The sequence below is a fragment of the Hyla sarda genome, chromosome 7 (genome assembly GCF_029499605.1).
Source record: "Hyla sarda isolate aHylSar1 chromosome 7, aHylSar1.hap1, whole genome shotgun sequence".
Taxonomy (NCBI): domain Eukaryota; kingdom Metazoa; phylum Chordata; class Amphibia; order Anura; family Hylidae; genus Hyla; species Hyla sarda.
The window spans coordinates 199,711,564-199,731,548 of NC_079195.1; the positions used below are offsets into that span (position 1 = coordinate 199,711,564).

The 19,985-nt window shown below is 41.5% G+C and overlaps 1 protein-coding gene across 2 annotated transcripts in view; it reads right to left on the reverse strand.

The window, feature by feature from the left end:
* Positions 1-8,959: 8,959 nt before the first annotated feature.
* The window catches only part of PCSK9 (proprotein convertase subtilisin/kexin type 9), a 35,027-nt gene continuing 24,001 nt past the window's right edge, over positions 8,960-19,985 (reverse strand). For both annotated transcript variants that reach the window (XM_056532136.1, XM_056532137.1), the window contains 6 exons: positions 16,541-16,724; positions 14,267-14,437; positions 12,972-13,120; positions 12,296-12,473; positions 12,022-12,203; positions 8,960-10,147 (listed from right to left, as the gene is read on the reverse strand). In XM_056532136.1, coding sequence (XP_056388111.1) covers positions 9,950-10,147; positions 12,022-12,203; positions 12,296-12,473; positions 12,972-13,120; positions 14,267-14,437; positions 16,541-16,724 — 1,062 coding nt within the window. In that variant the 3' untranslated portion in view covers positions 8,960-9,949. The remainder of the gene's footprint in view (positions 10,148-12,021; positions 12,204-12,295; positions 12,474-12,971; positions 13,121-14,266; positions 14,438-16,540; positions 16,725-19,985) is intronic.

The following is a 19,985-nucleotide window of genomic DNA, read 5'->3' on the forward strand; positions in this document are numbered from 1 at the left end:
AACTATGGGAAATATTTTCCTTAATTTCCAATACCACATAGGTATAACTAGAGCCAACTGTAGATAGGGACTGTGTGGTGATGGTCTGTGTTATTTCCATGCCAAGGTGCATATGAGATGTAGTAAAGATGTAATGAATACATCAAGTATCACAGGAGAAAACCCCAACATAATAACATCATAGCTCCCCTAACCCCCACATTACTGTGCATCAAATAAGCTTCATTACCCCCCAACCCCCACATTACTGTGCATCATATCAGCCTCATCACCCCCCAACCCCCATATTACTGTGCATCATATCAGCCTCATCACCTACCCAACCCCCATATTACTGTGCATCATTGCTGCCTCATCACCAGCCAGTTTTGGAGGGTAGATGAGGCTTGGGTGGTCTATGACTCCCTCTGCATAGATTAGCATCCCAAGTATCGGCCACTGCGAAAAAACATTGACATCATGTTAGATAGACAACTGTGGTCTGATCCCCTGCTGCCCCACTTTTCTACGACATTTGACCCTCAGTTCTGGAGATCCCATGGGGTTCTCCCTGTAGACAATGTACATGACGGTACTGGATTTAGGGACTTTCAATATTTCCAAGATAATAAGGACATCCCATGACAGTATTTTTATAAATACCTCCAGCTCAGACACGTATTCTCGCTACAATTCCCGGCTTCTTCCGCACCCTTCTCTCACTTCCCCATTATAGGTGTTTTTAAGTCACAAGGCCCTAGAGGCCTCATAACTGCTCTCTATACCAACCTGTTAAGTGCTAAGAAGGAGGGGGATCCCTTTATAGTGGAGCCACGTTGGAAAGCACTTATCCTTTACTTGACTGAAGAGGAGTGAAGTGATGCTCTTCTCACCTGTATGTTTCTCCCTCTGTTATGCTTACTATATATGCTCCATCAGTCTTACCTCACTCCAATTTGACTTGTCCGGATGAGCAGACGTTCGACTTCGGATTGTCATAGATGTGGTGCCGGTGAGTCAGACTACCTGCATATGATGTGGTCCTTTCCAGCCATTAGTGATTTTTGGAATGGAGTTGAACAATTTGTGGGACCCCTGGTGAATTGCCCGATACAGATGTATAATAACTGTGCCTATTGGGCCTTTTTGATGAGGAGCAATGGAAGCACAGTGAAATTATTTTCCTTAGGAAGGTACTAATTATAGCCCGCAAGGCCATAGGCCTGCGCTGGATGGATCCTAGAGTCCCAACCCTCTCTGGCTGGAAGGCTTTGGTTAATACGGCTGTGAATTATGAATATTTGGTCTACAAGCACTGCAAGAACCCCTCCAAATTCTATAAAATATGGTCCTCATGGTGTGCTCCTCCACAGGCAAACTATACTGTTTCACGCTTCTTGGATCTCAGGGATCAACTGAGCCCATGGGAAACTCCATTAGGGTACGTTCACACGTGCAGATTTGATATGCAGGATTTGATGCACAGGATTTTCCGCTACAGATTTCAGTGTAAACTAAATGACTGAGCGCAGCTTCTAATCTGCAGTTACAAATACTGTGTATCAAATCTGAGCAGGATCCTGTATGTGTGAACGTATCCTTATGGAGATTAAAAATATGTTTTCTGCAAAGAAAGCTAGAATGTCTTTCTCTACTCCTATGCCTATGGCGGAAGATTCTGTTGTGTCTGTTGAAGATCATTCAGGTAGCTCTGGAGAGGAGGACATTTCCTTTCTCTTTTTTGCTGAGAAACGCAAAGGCTATTATGATGCATCTGGTCAGGGGACCAGGATGTTGATCAAGTGGAAGCTCCAGCATCCACCTCTAGGGGGCCAAGGGCTTTCAAAGTGGATGAGTAACTAATGAAATCTGTGCTTACTGAGTGGAAGAATCTGGAGAAAGCTGTCGTTCTCACAAAGAGATTTAAAATTATGTTTCCCTGTCAGAAAAGGAGACCTGTGGGTACTATCACCAAAAGTGGACATGGCTATTGCAAAATTATCCCAGAGGACTTTTGGGCCCCTCTGACCATGGGAGTAACCTTCAGGATCCTCTGCACAGAAAAGCAGAGTGTACCCTAAGGCGCAACTATTTGGCAGCCTCTATGTCCACCTCTGTGGCTATTGCCACATCTGAAGTGGCAAATTTTGTTCAGACCAGCTTATTCCGGATACAGTCAGTCATGGAGGTCATTGATGGAGGAATCGCAAGATATTCTTCCAGATATTCTTCCATCTATAATTCAAGAGCCCCATGGTCGTAAGGCTTCACACTCGGAGAATTCAGCGCTGTGGAGAGCTCACACAGGTGGGTGCAGAATGAGAGATTGCAGAGGTGGGACCCCAATGATCAGACATCTTCTCCCCTATCCTTTGGATAGGGGATAAGATGTCTTAGGGCCGGAGTATTCCTTTAATCTACCCGTTAGCTGTTCATATCAAGGGGGATCTCAACCTAGTGGGGGATTCAGGTGAATGGTTCCTGAACTTGGACATCTTCAAGAAGATTACGCTACATGAAGTATGCCAGAGATTGATTTTATGGCAACTCATCTAAACGCCAAAATGAGCAGGTTCTGCTCCCTGTACAGGGAAGACAATTTTGTGGCGATAGACGCTTTATCCATTCTAAGAAGGTTCAGTCTGGCCTACATATTCCCTCCTGTTTCCATGAGACCAAGCATATTGGTTAAAATAAAGCAGGACCAAACCTCAATGATTGCCATCATGCCATTTTGGCCAAAGAGGTCATGGTTTACCCAGCTCAGATGAGCCGAGGGTCCTATTGGTGATTTCATCTAACGCAGGACCTGCTATATCAGGACACAGGTCCCTGCTGAAATCTGACGGGACTCAGTCTGACAACATGGAGATTGACAGGTCCTTACTAGAAGCTAGTGGACTTTCTACGGATGTCTTGGGAACTATTGCACATTCCAGGGCGAAGTCAACCAACAAGGCTTACGCCAAAATAAACTGGATTTTTCTCCAGTGGTGTTTTGCAAAAGAGTTTGTAGCCTCAGCATAACATTTTAACATAAATTTGTTTTCCTTTAGTCCTAACAGCAGCACACAAATTTCCAACCCTTATTTGTTTGTTCTTGCTATAAAGCACTCTGTCCAGGGGGAGAGGGCCATAATTGTTTTATGGGTAAGGCTGGGTTCACACTACGTTTTGTCCCATACGGGAGCGCATACGGCAGGAGGGAGCTAAAAGCTCGCGCTCCCGTATGTAACCGTATGCGCTCCCGTATGCCATTCACTTCAATGAGCCGACCGGAGTGAAACGTTCGGTCCGGTCGGCTCATTTTTGCGCCGTATGCGCTTTTACAACTGGACCTAAAACCGTGGTCAACCACGGTTTTAGGTCCGGTTGTAAAAGCGCATACGGCGCAAAAATGAGCCGACCGGACCGAACGTTTCACTCCGGTCGGCTCATTGAAGTGAATGGCATACGGGAGCGCATACGGTTACATACGGGAGCGCGAGCTTTTAGCTCCCTCCTGCCGTATGCGCTCCCGTATGGGACAAAACGTAGTGTGAACCCACCCTAACCAAGTTATTGTTACTTGGGCTGGAATTTTAATAAATTGTCGGGCCAGCTACACAGAGGAGAAACCCCCCACCTGTGCTTCTGTTAGGACTAAGGGAAAACAAATTTACGTTAAAAATTAATGCTTTGTGGAGAATTTTTTTTAAGAAAACAGCAATTTTGTAACGTTTGAAGGGGGGGGGGGATTTTCAGTACAACTGACAGGTTATCTTCATTCTGTGGGTCAATATAATTAAAATGATACCCATGTTTACTGCTTTTCTATAATTGTCCTGCTTTTAACAGAAATCGAATGTGTTTAACAAAGTATGTATGTTTACATTTTTCTTATCCTGACCCTTATTATTTTTTCATATATGGGGCTGTATGAGGATTTTTTGCACCCTGATCTGTAGTTTTTATTGATATCACTTTTTCGTATCTGTGACTTTTTTTTTATTACATTGTTTCTGAGATGTGGTGTCACCAGAATATAATGCACAAGTGGTACCAGGAAAAACTACAGATCACAGCCCCTGTATGTATAGGTATATATTATATAAAAAAAATATTGCAACACTCCATAGAATAGTGAAAAAGGTGGTCTTTTATTTTATCACGTCACTGCAACATTTAAGCTTCTCAGTATAGCCTTTTACAAGCATGTTCACACATCACTAAGGGGCTGTATACTCCCAGATACATAGGGGCATCTATCTGGTTGCTATGGGCAACTAGACATGACATCTATCTGGTTGCTATGGGCAACTAGACATTTTTTCCTCAGCAGAGGTTTTGATAAATCTGCTTATAATAAACAAATAAAGTGCAATACCAAACAATATAACATGTATATTCATCACACGTATATAAAGACAATTCATCATGGTGACATTATGGCCCAGATTTATCAAACTGTGTGAGAGAAAAAATTGAGTGGTTTTCCAATAGCAACCAATCACAGCTCAGCTTTCACTTTACCAGAGCTCGTTAGCTGAGCTGTGATTGGTCGCTGTGAAAAAATCTCTCCACTTTTTCTCTCACTCAGTTTGAAAAATCTGGGCCTATACAGTCAATAATTCAATACATGTGAAATACATATACGTTCAGTATAGTGTCAGTGAATTAAAAAAAAAAACAGATAAATGGCTTAAAAAAAAGATAACTACAGTTAAATAAACATACAGTATCTGACATAACTGAGTACAACCCCTCACATTTTTGTAAATATTTTATTATATCTTTACAACAACCCTGTAAGAATAAAACACAATAGTACAAGAGGCCAATATGAAATATTTGTAAACAGCCTAACATAAGTCAAGTAGGAGTTTTTTTGTTTTTGTTTTGCAAACATACTGTACCACAATTCATAATAGTAAGAAGTTATTATATTAATATATACCAACATAACCCTACACAAATAGAACACATATCAATAACAAACCACTTGCAATATGTATATAAAGAATAGTAGACAAGGACTTTGGGGTGACAGTCAATGTTATTTACATGCCTAGGTGCACTATGTATAATATATATGAACCAGGCAGGTAAATAACAATGCAACTGCCCCAATCTGCTCTCTAATACAGTCTAATACCCCTCTCTAGAAGACCAGATCTAATATGGGGACTTACTCCAGTGCAGCGTTATATAAGGGCCCAATATCTGTCACACACAATTATATAAACATTACTGGAGGTCTCTAGTTCTGCAGATATGTGATTTAGGAGTGATCATGGGGGCTGGTTATTTACTGGACTGTCTGTTATTCACCCCATTATGTATAGCTATCCTCATGAGCTTAAGGGCTGATAACAGAAAGCAATAATATCACATTTATCTTCAGAAAATAAATGGGAAAAACACATTGACTGTCCCTTTAACAGAAAATAAACTTACCACTCCAAAGCTGCCCCTACCCAATACCTGATGGACAGTGAGGTGTGTGATGTTAAATTTGGGGTAGTAAATTTGGGGTAGTTGCTTGATGTTCCGGGGTCCTGGCTGGTGCCTAGTCTTGGATCCTCATCCTCCAATACTCTGGCATCCTCTCCTCTCCTATTCTTCTCCACCTCAATGCTCTCCTCCACCTTCTCTTCTCTTTTCTCCTCCTCTTCTCTCTTCCTCTTCTCTCCTGTCTTCTCCACCTCCTCACTCTCCTCTAGCTTCCTCTTCTCTCATGTCTTCTCCACCTCCTCGCTCTCCTCTTCCCTCTTCTCCTCCTCCTCGCTATCCTCTTCTCTCTTCCTCTTCTCTCCTCTCTTCTCCACCTCCTCGCTCTCCTCTTCACTCTTCCTCTCTTCTTCTCTCTTCTCCTCCTTGCTTTCCTCTTCCCTCTTCATCTTCTCCTTCTCGCCATCTCCTCTTCCTCCAGTAGCCTCCATCTTTGGGATCCTGTAGACGTCCGTCCGCTCGGTCCAACTGAGAGTTGTGGGTAAACAACAACAACAGCCATTGTCCAGGTGATGTGTTGTCATAGCAACATCAGGTGGCACCCGCTGCCAGCGGTCCAGGGACTTGTGCATCCATATACACTATAATGTGAGCATCATATTGATAGCCTAGTGTCCAAAAGAATGGAGACATTCATGGCTGGTTCTTGTAGTGTTGTATTATTAGTAGATGGAGCAGAGTGATGTGACTTTTATGTGTTGTATAGGTTGGCAGTGGTGCCCATAAACTGCTGGAAGTTAAAATAAGGGCGGTTGTGGGGGAATCCAAATGATCCTGGTGCAGGAATAACTAGATATTGTACCTGCTGTAATGGCAGGAATAATAAAGCCTTGTAAGGACCTGTAATGTTCTGCTACATCCAATAAGTGGTCATCACCCACATACATTAGGTTGTAGGTCCATTGCGGAGTATATATGACATGATGCGGCTTTGCCACCACTAGGACCTTATTTTTAAGCTGAGTGTCATAAAAAATTTTTTATCATAAAATGTATTGGTGTCTAATTTCAATTTAGGGAGAATGATATGTTCTATATAAGCTGTAGACAGGTTAATAATTGACTTTGTTTAACCCTCTCCTTTGATAGGTATTAGATGAGGAATGCAAAGTTGTCCAAATGGACTTAGTATGGTTGTCTTTATTTCCAACCAGAGACAGATTATAGGGAAGGCAATAATGGGTAATTTCTAGGGGTCTCCACCACCCAGATTTCACCATTGTTTTCTTAGAGAAGGTATTAAAGTTTGGAAAGTGTTCATCTAATATTATCTAGGTATTACTATGTGGCACATGAGAGGATAAAAGGGGTAACTCCAACATTTAAAGATCCAGTGGTTGGACCTCCATTGATCGGCTAGTTATCCATCTTGTGGATAAGTGATAACATTAAATCTTTTAGGCAGCTTTTTCTCTTATATATTAGTGAGGGATGGAGCTCCGTACTCAGGGCTGGTGCACGGATTTTTGTCACCATAGGCAAAACCTAATTTTGCTGGAACCCTTGGCTCTTTTCCTTTGCCCGCCATTTGATCTCTTGACATCCTCACCAGTGCCTCTGTACAGCATCCTTCACATGAAGAGCTGGGGTTTGACAATGGAGAGAGGGGCAGCGCTGCTTCTTGTATGTTGATGGGGCTGGGACCAGTGATGGCGGGAGGATCTTACAGTCAGGGAGAGGATCTCACTGCCACAAAGAGGGCCTTACTGACAGATAGAAAATCTTACTGTCATGAGGACGATCATACTGACACAGAGAGGGCCATGGGGGGGGGGGGGGGAGAGAGATTTATCAAGCTTTTCCCGTAATTTTTTTTTATGTAAAAAGGCGCGTATTAATTAAAAATGCATAAATATAGACCAGGCTAGAGGCAACCTATGGAAAATGCCAGCAGAACCCTTGTACAGTTTAATCCTTTGTTATACTGCTCTAATAACAAAGTTATGTGTTCTAGCACTGTGTCGTGTTTGGATATGTCTTCTTTCAAAAGTTTTTTTTAGTTATTTATATTATTAACATGTGTTTCTGCAGCATCTATGGATTAATCATATGAGCTTTAGTATGTTTTTTATTTTTTTATTTACCTCTATTTCCTTTTCAATAACAAGATAGATGTACATGTTTGTAATCTTATTTCAAGGATAAAGGTCCATTTTTACATTTTCCCTTTATTAATTTTCCCACCCCTTACCATTTTAAATTTACAAAGATGGCGTATATCCATTTATTAAATTGTTCCATCTTTTTACCCAATTAAATGTAAAAAATCTGGTGTCTTTCTAATCTACAAATCAGCATTTTTGGTAAAGAACAGTTTTGCTTTAATATCTCCACCTGCCCCTAGCTGTTTGAATTGAGTCTAATTTTCCATGTAGAATGCCAACCCTTTTTCGATTTTTTATTTATTTATTTTTTATTTTTTTGTGGCTGAATTATCTAACCCTTTTTTATTTTTTATTTTTTTGTGTGGTTGAATTATCTAACCCTTTGACAAGGAAAAATTGCTGTGTTGCCCATAGTGTTTCCTGATTTTAGATTGTGGTGTCCTTTAAAAAAAAAAATGCTCTGTGAAAAATGCCTGTGCTTTTGGAAGCTCCAAGCGCTTTCTGAGGTAATAAAAAAAAAAAAAAAAAGATAAATTCAATATTTATCAAGTCTGTGCACCTTTTTGGTAAATAAGGCACACGGCCATCAAAAAGAACGCAAACATTTTATTTATTTATAATTTATTTATTATTTTATTTTTCATAGGTTCCTCTGCACAGTTTTTGATAAATCTCCCCCAATATCCCCAATAGTGACTGTTGGAGGATATTACTGACATACCTAGGGTTTATTGATAGACGGAAGATCATACTGACACACAGGGAACCTTATTGAAAGTTTATATGGGGGTGCAGATAGGGGAGGGTGATATGGGGGTGCAGACAGGTGGAGGGTGATATGGGAGTGCCGGCAAGTAGAGGGTGATATGGGGGTGCAGGCAGGTGGAGGGTGATACGGAGGTGCAGACAGGTGGAGGGTGATATGGGGGTGCAGGCAGGTGGAGGGTGACATGGGGGGGGGGTGCAGACAGGGGGGTGATAGATGGGAGCATCCAGATGGAGAGTGATATGGGGTTCCAGCCCTACGCTAAAGAAAGCACAATGTACCAGTGTTGCCTGGCATGCTGCTTTAAGTAGGTTATGCAACCAACATCAGTTATCCCCTATCTAAAGAGTAGCAAGTTATTGTATGATTATGGAGACTTAACTCTGTGACCCCCTGCAATCTCAGAATGGAATAAAGGTCACGCCTGCATGCTGCTGCTTCATCCATTGCCTATACAAGTGTTTTCTAAACAGGCTGGCCAGCCCCCCTAGCCCCCCACCCCCCGCTGTTGGAAAACTACAACTCCTAGCATGCCTGGACAGCTGTTCCAGTTCCTGGAATCGTTTCCTTTAATTGGTTCATGTGATCATATGGTGACCCCCCCCCCCCTGTGCCTCTCTATGGGAGCGCAGGAAAAACATTAATACAGCGCTAGTATATCTCCAGCACTCCTATAGAGAATGCTTGCATGGTGTGCAGGGGTGAGCGCTGTACTTGTGTATCTCTGGTGCTCTCACAGCATGGAAGGAGAATGCTGACCCCAAATGCAAATGCTGGAGTACCACTTTAAGTAATATTGTACTTGACAAGTTTTAGTATCCACAACTGGTCCATGGCCGTATATACTTTGCACTATATCCACACAGTTTGCATTTATTTTTTTATTGGAAATGGTAATATTGTACAAATGTACTGCAAATAAATATAGAACGTAGAAAACGGAATTATAATAAAGATGTTAAAAGATTTCACGATAGACACGCTTCTGTAGACAATTAAAGCAGATTGCATGTGGAGTAAGTTATCTTGCTTTCTCTGCATCAAGTACATAGAAGTTACAGAAGTGCCATCCTTCACCCTGTGCTAAAGCAGCCGGGATCATGAGTTTGGCAAGAAGTGTCCTGCAGATTAGATGGGTCTTTACAAATTAGGAGATTGATAAATTTAAGAGGAAACATTCACACTATTACAAAAATTGCCATTTGCCTGCAAAATTGTGCATATAATAGATTCTGTACTGTTGTGTGCATCGTGAAACATCTAAAATAATGAAGACTAAGTGATGCTGTGGCTGATGCCACTCTTTTACAATTACTTATGATATCTCACCCCTATGGGCAAAGTTTGCAAACATTAAAAGAAATGGTCACTACCTACATTAATGTTTAATAAAAAATAATCATAATATAAGCCCACACTGTGACTTTCTAACTGTTGGAAGACTACAATTCCTGGCATTCTAGGGCAGCTTAGGGTTGTAGTTTCACTCCAGTTAGAGGGATCATTGAAATAAAGTGGACTCTGATAATATGAAATAGTGTTAGTATAAAAAAAAATACACAAGATGTTGTATACAAAATTCTGTCTACATGCTAGACATGACGCGCTTTCACCTATAATTAGAATTTTGACTGTCATCTGTATTCCCATTCTTGCAACAAATGGCGATGGCCGCAGCCCCTTTACCACCTTTTGGATTTAATACAACACAAGTGTTATCAATCGAATAAGCCCCCAGAGTGTTAGATCCACGGGAATACGCATTACAACCAGTCAGGGTCCAGCCATCATCACATGACACTGTCACCTGAAATGCCAAAATAAAGAAAAAGTTAATTTTCATATACAGTATAATAGCAACTTATCACCACAAGAAGACTAACCAGTTGTAAATAATATTAGAAACTAAACGTTGCACTCACTGTTCCTGTAGGGAGATATCGTACAGTCATTCCATTCCAGCAGGGAGACTGCGGTGATGCAGGGTGCTCAGAAGAAAACAGCCGTTTTAGCACTACAGGTGTGTGCTTCTTCCGGCTTGAGGCCCGAAGAAGCACACACCTGTAGTGCGAAAACAGCTGTTTGCCTCTGAGCACCCTCATCACCGCAGTCTCCTTGCCAGAACGGAATGACCGTGCGATATCTCCCTACAGGAACGGTGAGTGCAAGCTTTAATTTCTACTTTTTAGATTCTGCATATTGTCTTGATATCGTTAAGCTTTGCACCCTGTAGTAGTGGATCATTGGAACTGCTGTCCTTTACAAATTAGGGAACTCCTTTATTGTTGACACATATGGACTTGCTTGACTGTGCTCTCTGAATTTATCAGTTTTTGGTGTAAATAATATTAGTAACTCAGGAAACATTCTGAACCAATCACAAAGACTTATGCAGAGATTTATGAAAACCTGTGTAAAGGAAGAGTCATGCAGTTGCCCAAGGCAACCAATCAGATCGCTTCTTTTATTTTAAAAAAAGGCTCGGAAAAATGAAAGAAGAAATCTGACTGGTTGCTATGGGCAATTACTCCACTTTCCTTCTGTATAGGTTTTGATAAATCTCCACAATGATACTTGTCAGGATTCGAACACATGGGAAGGTTTATGGAGACATACAGGGAAAATTTACCAAAAGTGTCTAAAATAAAAAATCTCTTTGCTATCCATAACAAATAATTATCGGGCATCCTTCATTTCCTAAAGTGCTCTAATATATCGACAGTTGAGCTGTAATTGGTTAAAAGACTTTTATACACTTTTGATAAATTGCTCCCACCCCCATAACCCACATTATTGCCAGAGGAATGGTTTTAACCCAAGAAGTTATATTTACCTTGTGTCAAATGGGTTGTTGCATTTCAACATCTTATGCAAATACCAGATTCATTATACCTAACCCGACATAAATTAGCATATTGGGGGCACATATCGTCCCCATGCCAGAGCCTTGGATTTGGTCATAAAAAGACCCCATTAAAAAGAGAGCAAACATGTGTGCACAAAAGCTGGAGCAATTGTAAAACAAATTACTTAAAGTAAGTACCTCCTATATATCAATGTTTTTTTTTTCTGTCTCCATTACAAGGATGAGTTGAATGCTGCTGTAGAGTGATTCTACATATAAACCTGCCAATGTCATGGCATTTGTAAACAGGATCTTGTTCATTCCCATGTCTTTAGTATTACTTAGATAAAAAGGGATCTACAGTACATGTACAAGTGGTGTAACTATCTATATATAAGCTTGCTCTATGTTTTAAAGAGACTGAAAACCAACACTAAACACAATATACTGAGTTATAATGTGGTTAATAAGCTTTACAAAGAGGGTTCACTTTCTTAAATCTGTTCAGTATATGCAGAGTTCTGGCACTGTATTTGTTCAGCTGCATTGCGCTACAGCACACAACGAAGGCAGGGAGCCAGCTCACCCAGCTTACCTGCCTCCTCTATATTCTTGGGCCTTCTGCCCCCTTTATTAATATGTTAATGAATGCCACTGGTGAGCGCTCTGCTCTCTGAGTGCTCACCCCCCACTTCATTAGCATAATAATAACAACAGAGTCGGGGCAGACAGAGAACACGGAGGAGAATATGTTAATTGGGTAATTCCTTCTTGCAAGTTTATTGGTGAGGAACGTATTACTAAGATGTTTGATTCTATGGGAACAGGATGCCTACCTTATCCGTGAAGCCTACAGGAGAGTGTTCCTTAACTTTGCAGGAAATGCTTGGAGTATGACAGCACAAGGCATGAGAAGTGACCTCACTTTTCCCGATGCATACAGGATCTCTGTCCCCGGAGCTGTGTACCGGCCTCACATGATCACTGAAATGGCCACTTAAGGAATGGGAGCTACAACCTGAGAAATAGAAAAGGAAATGTTTTTTTGTGATACATGAAACAACAGATATTTATGATTATATTTTGCAGAACAATGAGAAGAATAGATACCTGTCAGAACATGGTCATCCTGTGAGCAGCTGGCAACGGACACTGTGCTTGCATCGTCGGAGATACTTGCATTAACACTGCAGCTTGCTTTTGGCCAAACACAACATCTAGCAATTGCATACACTCCATCTCCACCAAAGGCATTGTGTGCAGTGCAGATTTTCTTTCCATCTTTATCCTGTTGGATGAAGATTATCATTACCATTATTGCCTTGTAAATCCATCTTCAATATGGCAGCAATTTAGCATCCATGACATAATTCTCCATACAGTTCAGTGATGATCTAAGTTCGGTTCAGTAGAACAGTAAGAATACGTTCACATATGCATTTTTTTCAGCTGCAGATATGTTGCAGCAGATTTTGCTGCCCATTAACTTCAATGGGTAGCAAAATCTGCTACAGCAAATATGCAGCAGAAAAAATGCACGTGTGAATGTACCCTAAAAGTACATTTCCACGTAGAGGATCTGCTGCATATTTTAGCTGCAGCTGATTTTGTTACCCATTAACTTTAATGGTAGCAAAATCAGCTGAAGAAAATATGCAGCAGATCCTTTACGTGTGAACATACCTTAAGGATATGCGAGGTCCAGATCTTGAATTCGACCATATGAACCAGTCCTAACAAATACCAAGCCTAACCTGCATTGTGCTCTTTGGATTTTCATACCTACCTCCACCTGTTCCCCTTTTCTTTTACCATTTCTAGAAAAACTGGAGCAGCTGAACATTTCCTCATTTCCGGTGCACTGCACTGATGTTTTTGCTGTACGAGCAAAGCCTGAGGGTTTTGACCAAACTGTTCGACATAAAAGCTGCTCATCTGAAAGAAGAAATAATAACAAGTTGGAATATGTTCCTCTTTATAGGTTTCGTGACATGGGAAAAGCATGGCTGTCTAGTTCTAGAAACAAAGAGGTTGCCCAGATTAATATTTTTATATTTTTAAGTTGTCATTGTGGCAGAAAAAAAAAAAAATCAAAAACGCTTACTCCCCGGCTGGATTTATTCTAGCAGTGCCATTCCCTACAGGGAAAGAGCTTCCTTTTTGACTCTTGATACATCAGAAATGCTGCTCAGCCAATCGCTGCCTAAGGCGGGTCACCTCTGCGGACAGGGATTCGCTAACCAGGCATTTTGTTTGTGTCAAGATCCAAACAGGAAGTGCTAAGCATTTAAGCAATTTTAAATAGAAAACATTTATCGGGACAACCCCTTTAAATATTGATGAGCTGCAATACCAAGCACAACCCATGGACAAAGGTGGTGCAGTTTCTGGAAGAGAGAAAAATAATTTGCATTGCCATACAATTCCTAAAAACATCTGCAATGGCCTTAGTTTAGAAACATAACATTAAAGGAGTAGTCCAGTCGTGAAAAACGTATCCCATATCCTAAGGATAGGGGATAAGTTTCAGATTGCGGGGGCTCCAACCACTGGGGCCCACCGTGACCTCCTGTACGGGGCCCCGACTCGCTGGCCAAAGAGCGTGTGTTGACCATGGCAGGACATGCGGCTGACATGCCCCCTCAATACAGCGCTATAGCAGAGACGGTGATTGCAGAAGGTAGTGCTCCGGCTTTGCCATAGAGTTGCATTAAGGGGGCGTGTCAGCCGCCACTTCATGCGGTGGTCGACACGCCCCCTTCCCGCGGGCTGTCGGGGCCCCGTACGGGAGATTGCGGGGGTCCCAGCGATCTTAAACTTATCCCCTATCCTTAGGATAGGAGATACGTTTTTCAAGACTGGAGATCTTCTTAAACTATCCATGCACCATCTATAATATTGGAGTTTCATATGCAGAGAGGGACCTGTCATCAAATCCCTTTAAAGAATATCTGATCTTTAGCAGGATGGGAATAAAACATTATGAGAGTCAGCTAAGATATAGCACAATTTACAGATTCATAGAATTTTTATAATTAAATTGATATATACAGTACATAATGCCGGCATCTAGTAACTTGCCATTATTGAGTTTTACAGGTAATCCAGCCACTCTGTTAGGAGTGATCAGCCGCTGATCGTCAGGAAACCAGGCTTCATTGATGGCGTTCTTGGTAGAAAAGTGAATAAGCCTCTGCCTCAGTTCTGTCAATGTTAGGTCTGGCTTGCCATTGAGTATCATTGCTGCAATACCTACAACAGAGCCATTAATACAGTAGTGAGTGACACTTGGATGCCACTATAAAAGAATAATGATTGGCATGGAGTTTAGGAAAAGGCAATGCCTAGTAAAGATGTGAGGGTTGCATTACAAAGTCAACAAGGTCAATAAGGAATTCAAGGGGGCCAAGAATGATTCTATGTTGCCCAAACATCTTGAAAAGGAGGCATTACTTTGAACCCAGCAAATAGACCAGGGCAGTGCTATAAAATACAAAGGAGATTCTCAATCCCAAAAGGGTCATATAATCTACAAACCTCTAAATTAATTAAAATAATTCTTAACTTAAAGCATACCTCTAAGATCCCAGAAAAAAATACAATTAATGACCATATACTTCTAATTGTTATGCCTCTATCACCTATATTTATTATAAAAATCCTTCTTTTCATTAGCTCACAGTGTTAGACATCCTCTCAGGGGAAGGGGGCGTGTCCCTCACTTGTGGTGATGGGAGGTGATTGGTGCGTCATGCAGCCTTGTTCATGAGTAATCTCTTGTCCATATAAACAACAATATAACCCCAATAGGGGGTTAACAGAAGGCCTCTATATACCATATTTATCGGCGTATAACATGCACTGGCGTATAACATGCACCCCCATTTTAACAGGGAAATTTAAGTAAAAAAATAAAATGTAAAATAAATGACTTGGACTAAATGCCACATCATTCCCCCAACTTTGTTTTCTTCTGCACCTCAGTTTGGTCCTGTCCCCTTCAGTGCCACATCATTCCTTCCCTTTTATCAGTCCCTGTGCCACATTTACCCCTCTCATTGCCACCCCCCATGTCTCATCATCCCCCCATGTCTCAATATATCCCCCTGTCATAGACCACCACTAGCCATACAGACATTAAGCATTTAGTGCCTCCCCCACCATCATTTCCCCGTCTCATCATCCCCCACCCTTTCTCATCATGTCCCCATCATCCCCCCTCATCATTTCCCCCTGTCTCATCATCCCCCACCCTGTCTTTCATGTCCCCCATCATTCCCCCCCTCATCATTTCCCCCTGTCTGATCATCCCCCCCACCCTGTCTCATCATGTCCCCCCAACATTCTCATCATCCCCCTCCCTGTCTCATCATCCCCCATCCTGTCTCATCATCGCTGTCAGTAATCTCCTTAATAAAGCCACATGAGTGGCGAAACATGTTGGGGTGTGACAGCCTGACATCTTAACATGCTTTCCCAACACATCTATAATCATGAGTCTGTATATTATGCATCTATAAACATTCACTAGTGGGCGATATAAGCCATAAGTCCAGACCTGCGGTGAACAGCAGGTACTGGTCAGTATGCAAAAGTGATTTGGATGCATAAATATGAAACTAAATAGACACAGTCGACACAGATAACGTCACCTAGTGGTGATATTGGAATTAAGAATAAAGTTGTCAATACCAAATACCATCTGGTACTGTCAACTGTTGAGTTGCTTACGAGATTGAGATTGTAGCCCTCAGTAAGGGCTACATTAAGTGCCCAAGTACTCCACAGACCAAGATAGTGGTCAAATAACACACTCTATGTAGATAGTACTCCACTGATGTCTATTAGGACACGCAATTAAGAGATTCACCGATAAGTTGACTGTTAGGGACCGGTCTATTCAAGACACATGTGACATCATTAGATGTGATTGGATCAGTGGTTTTAATTGTGTGGTATTGTTTCTCACCTTTACTTTATTATTTGATTAAAAGTTATGTTTTAATAGAACACATACTTATATAGAGGCCTTCTGTTAACCCCCTATTGGGGTTAAATTTTGTTTATATTAATACCTCTGTATGTATTTAGTGGCCTTTTGTTGGTAGACTCTCTTGTCTATGACTCATGGACAAGCATGATGCCTCTGCAGGACTGGTTAGTGTCCTTGTAGGTATGGGGACCCCTAGTGGTGTGATTTTCAGGAGCCGTTTTCTTTATTAAATATGACCTTTTTTCCAACAACCATATTACAAAAGGTCTTCAATTTTAATCAGTAACAACATATAAAATGTTTTTGGATCTGACAGTGCCCATTTAAAGCTTTGTATGTTCTATAAAGGCAGCTCTCCATACCTGCCACATGGGCGGCTGCTTGAGATGTTCCGCTCTTAGATGTAAAGCAAGTACTGCAGTCACTGGATGCACCAATGATATCATCTCCGGGGGCAAACATATCAACACAATTGCCAAAGTTAGTGCCAAGTGCCCCCATTGTCACTGGTTGGTCTTCATAATTGGTGGCTCCAACTGTAATAACCTTTAAATGGAAGAAATACAGTATATTATTGTGCGACTTTTGTGCGACTTTTGTGGATAAGCAGAAAGTAGCAAACTGCCTTACCTATGCAATTTTCAGTTTTCACTTTGCAGTGGTCACATATTTATGATGTGTAAATGTTGCACGTAGGCAAAAAAAAAAAAAAAAGAAGTCGCAAACCCCTTTAAAAAAGAAGCAAGTCTGATCCAGGTGACCTGGAGAACAAAACTCCCAAACGTGAGTAAATTTAAAAAGTCACAAAAAGGTCTCACAAAAGTCTCCCCGTGTTAGTATGTGGGGGGGGGGCAACGGGGCGGGCGTATAAGATGACACCCGACGTATAAGACGACACCTGACTTTTGGGAACATTTTCCAGGGTTGAAGAGTCGTCTTATACGCCGGAAAATACGGTATATGTTTATGTACATGAATGTTTTAGTATATGGGTCTGGTATTCTGGGGAGTTGCTCAAGTATGACCCTAGAGAACTGGAACCAGTCTAAACTGTTTATTCTGGTCTGTAAGACGAAAGGAGGTTTAGACTTAAAAGGGTACTCCAATGGAAAAAAAATTGTTAAAATCAACTGGTGCCAGAAAATTAATCAGATTTGTAAATTACTTCTATTTAAAAATCTTAATTATTCCTGTACTTATTAGCTGATGTATGCTCCAGAAGAAGTTCTTTTCTTTTTTTAATATCTTTTCTTTTTGACCACAGTGCTCTCTGCTGACACCTCTGTCCATGTCAGGAACTGTCCAGAGCAGGAGCATATCCCCATAGCAAACCTCTTCTCCTCTGGACAGTTCCTGACATGGACAGAGGTGTCAGCAGAGACACTGTGGTCAAAAAGAAAAGAAATTCAAAAAGAAAAGCACTTCCTGTGGAGCAGCTGATAAGTACTGAAAGGATTAAGATTTTTAAATAGAAGTAAATTACAATTCTGTTTAACTTTCTGGAGACAGCGGATTTCGGAAAAAAAAATGTTTTCTATCGGAGTACTCCTTTAATCCAGTGTTCCCCTACAGCAAAGACTACTGTGAAGCAAAGCAACTTAGCCCTGGCTCTGCCAATGTATCTGAATCCAGGTCAACTTGCTAAAGTTTAAACTGAGTGTGGCATTAAAGGAGAATCCAAGAACGGTGTCAAGTGCAACCTGAGAGGCCATTCAACGCTATTATCCAGTCTTCAGGAACTGTAAAACCTCTTTATTGTGTGTTCCAGTATGTGCAGGAGAGCGGACGGGTGCAGGAGGTGGGGAAGAGGGTTGGGCGAAGGTCCGTATCACGCAATCATTCGTCAGGCCCCTCAGGATTCTCCACTCTCCTGCACATGCTGGAACGATGTATACTTACATGCAATAAAGGAAGCCCTGAAGGTATAAAAAAGGACCGGAGGGGCACATGACAGGAAGATTATGCCAGGAAGGGGTTAATGGTCAAGGGTTTAAGCAGGGGAAGGCAGGGAGGGGTTAAAAGGCTTGGAGTTGTGGCTGGCCAGGCAGGAAGGGGTTTAACGGACAGGGCTAGCAGCAGGGAAAGGGGAGGAATCAGGAGGGGGTTAGAAGGCGAGGGTTAGGGGGAGGGTCTTCAGTCGGCAGGTGGCCAGCTGAATGTGTCCGCTCGCCCGCCCCTTTTTTCTTTTATGTATGTCGCAGCAGCGGGGTCAGGAGAGGGATCTGGAGGCACCATTGGACAGCATGATGGCCGTATTGGATGGAGTGTGGAGGTGGACTGGGAGCGATTCCCAGCCCGATGGTGAAGTCCAGGTGGACATGGGCACAGGAAGTTTTGTGGGCTTCACAAATGGTGTTCCTGGGCAGGTGAGCTACGGCTAGGAGCAAGTGAAGCCCCACCCCCCTTTGGTCCGGTAACGGCGCCTTCGGGTTCTTCTCCTGCGCTAGGAATACTTTACCAGTTGTTGTGGTTTCTGTTTATATGCATGATGTTCATACAATTGTTATTATGTTTTACAATGTTTTAATTGGTTATTTAATAAAGTGGGCTGCTGTGGCCTTTTTGCACCAAACACTCTGTCTTGTTTTTCTTAAAGTAGGGAAGGCTATGGGGGAAGTATGGGGTGTGTAAGTGGTGTGTAAAAGGGTACACGCAGCTATAATATCCCCTAGTCAAGAAGTTTTACAGTTCCTGAAGACCTGGTGAGTGCTCCATTTCTTTCACTTCGTCTATGGAATTATATCGTGGACTGTTCAGATATGGGCACCGGAAAGGTTACACACCAGAGAAGCCTAACGGTATAACTTTTAGTGTAGCAGCAGTGCCGGGTATTATCTGTTGGGGAGTGTCTGCAATTATTCTGCTGCTCTAAGAGTGAGAATTATTGTCAAGTCATCAGAAGGAATAGTTAGTGCTGGTTGGTTTACACATTTTGATCATTTATATCTTACACCCTGCAATAGGGAATTGTAGCAACCGTGAGTGTTTTCAGGTCTATTCACCACAGTCAGCCATGTTGTGTAGACCTCCTCAGTAGAGGATATTCTAATTGGACTGCATAGATGCTATAACAGTAACTAAAGGGAACTGTGTATGGTTGTGTACAGTGGAATTTAACCCCTTCATGACCCAGCCCATTTTCACCTTCATGACCTGGGCATTTTCTGAAAATCTGACCACTGTCACTTTAAACATTAATAACTTTGGAATGCTTTTACTTATCATTCTGATTCCGAGATTGTTTTTTCGTGACATATTCTACTTTATTTTATCGGTAAAATTTCACTGATATTTGTATCCTTTCTTGGTAAAAAATCTAAAAATTTCATGAAAATTTTGAAAATTTAGCATTTTTCTAACTTTGAAAGTCTCTGCTTGAAAGGAAAATGGATATTCCAAATAAATTACATATTGATTCACATATACAATATGTCTACTTTGTGTTTGCATTAAAAAATTGACAAGTTTTTTACTTTTGGAAGACATCAGAGGGCTTCAAAGTTCCGCAGCAATTTTCCAATTTTTCTCAAGATTTTCAAAATCGTAATTTTTCAGGGCCCAGTTCAGGTTGGAAGTGGATTTTAAGGATCTTCATATTAGAAATACCCCATAAATGACCCCATTATAAAAACTGCACCCCCCAAAGTATTCAAAATGACATTCAGTAAGTGTTTTAACCCTTTAGGTGTTTCACAGGAATAGCAGCAAAGTGAAGGAGAAAATTCTAAATCTTCATTTTTTACACTCGCATTTTCTTGTAGACCCAATTTTTTAATTTTTACAAGGGGGTAAAAGGAGAGAAATCAC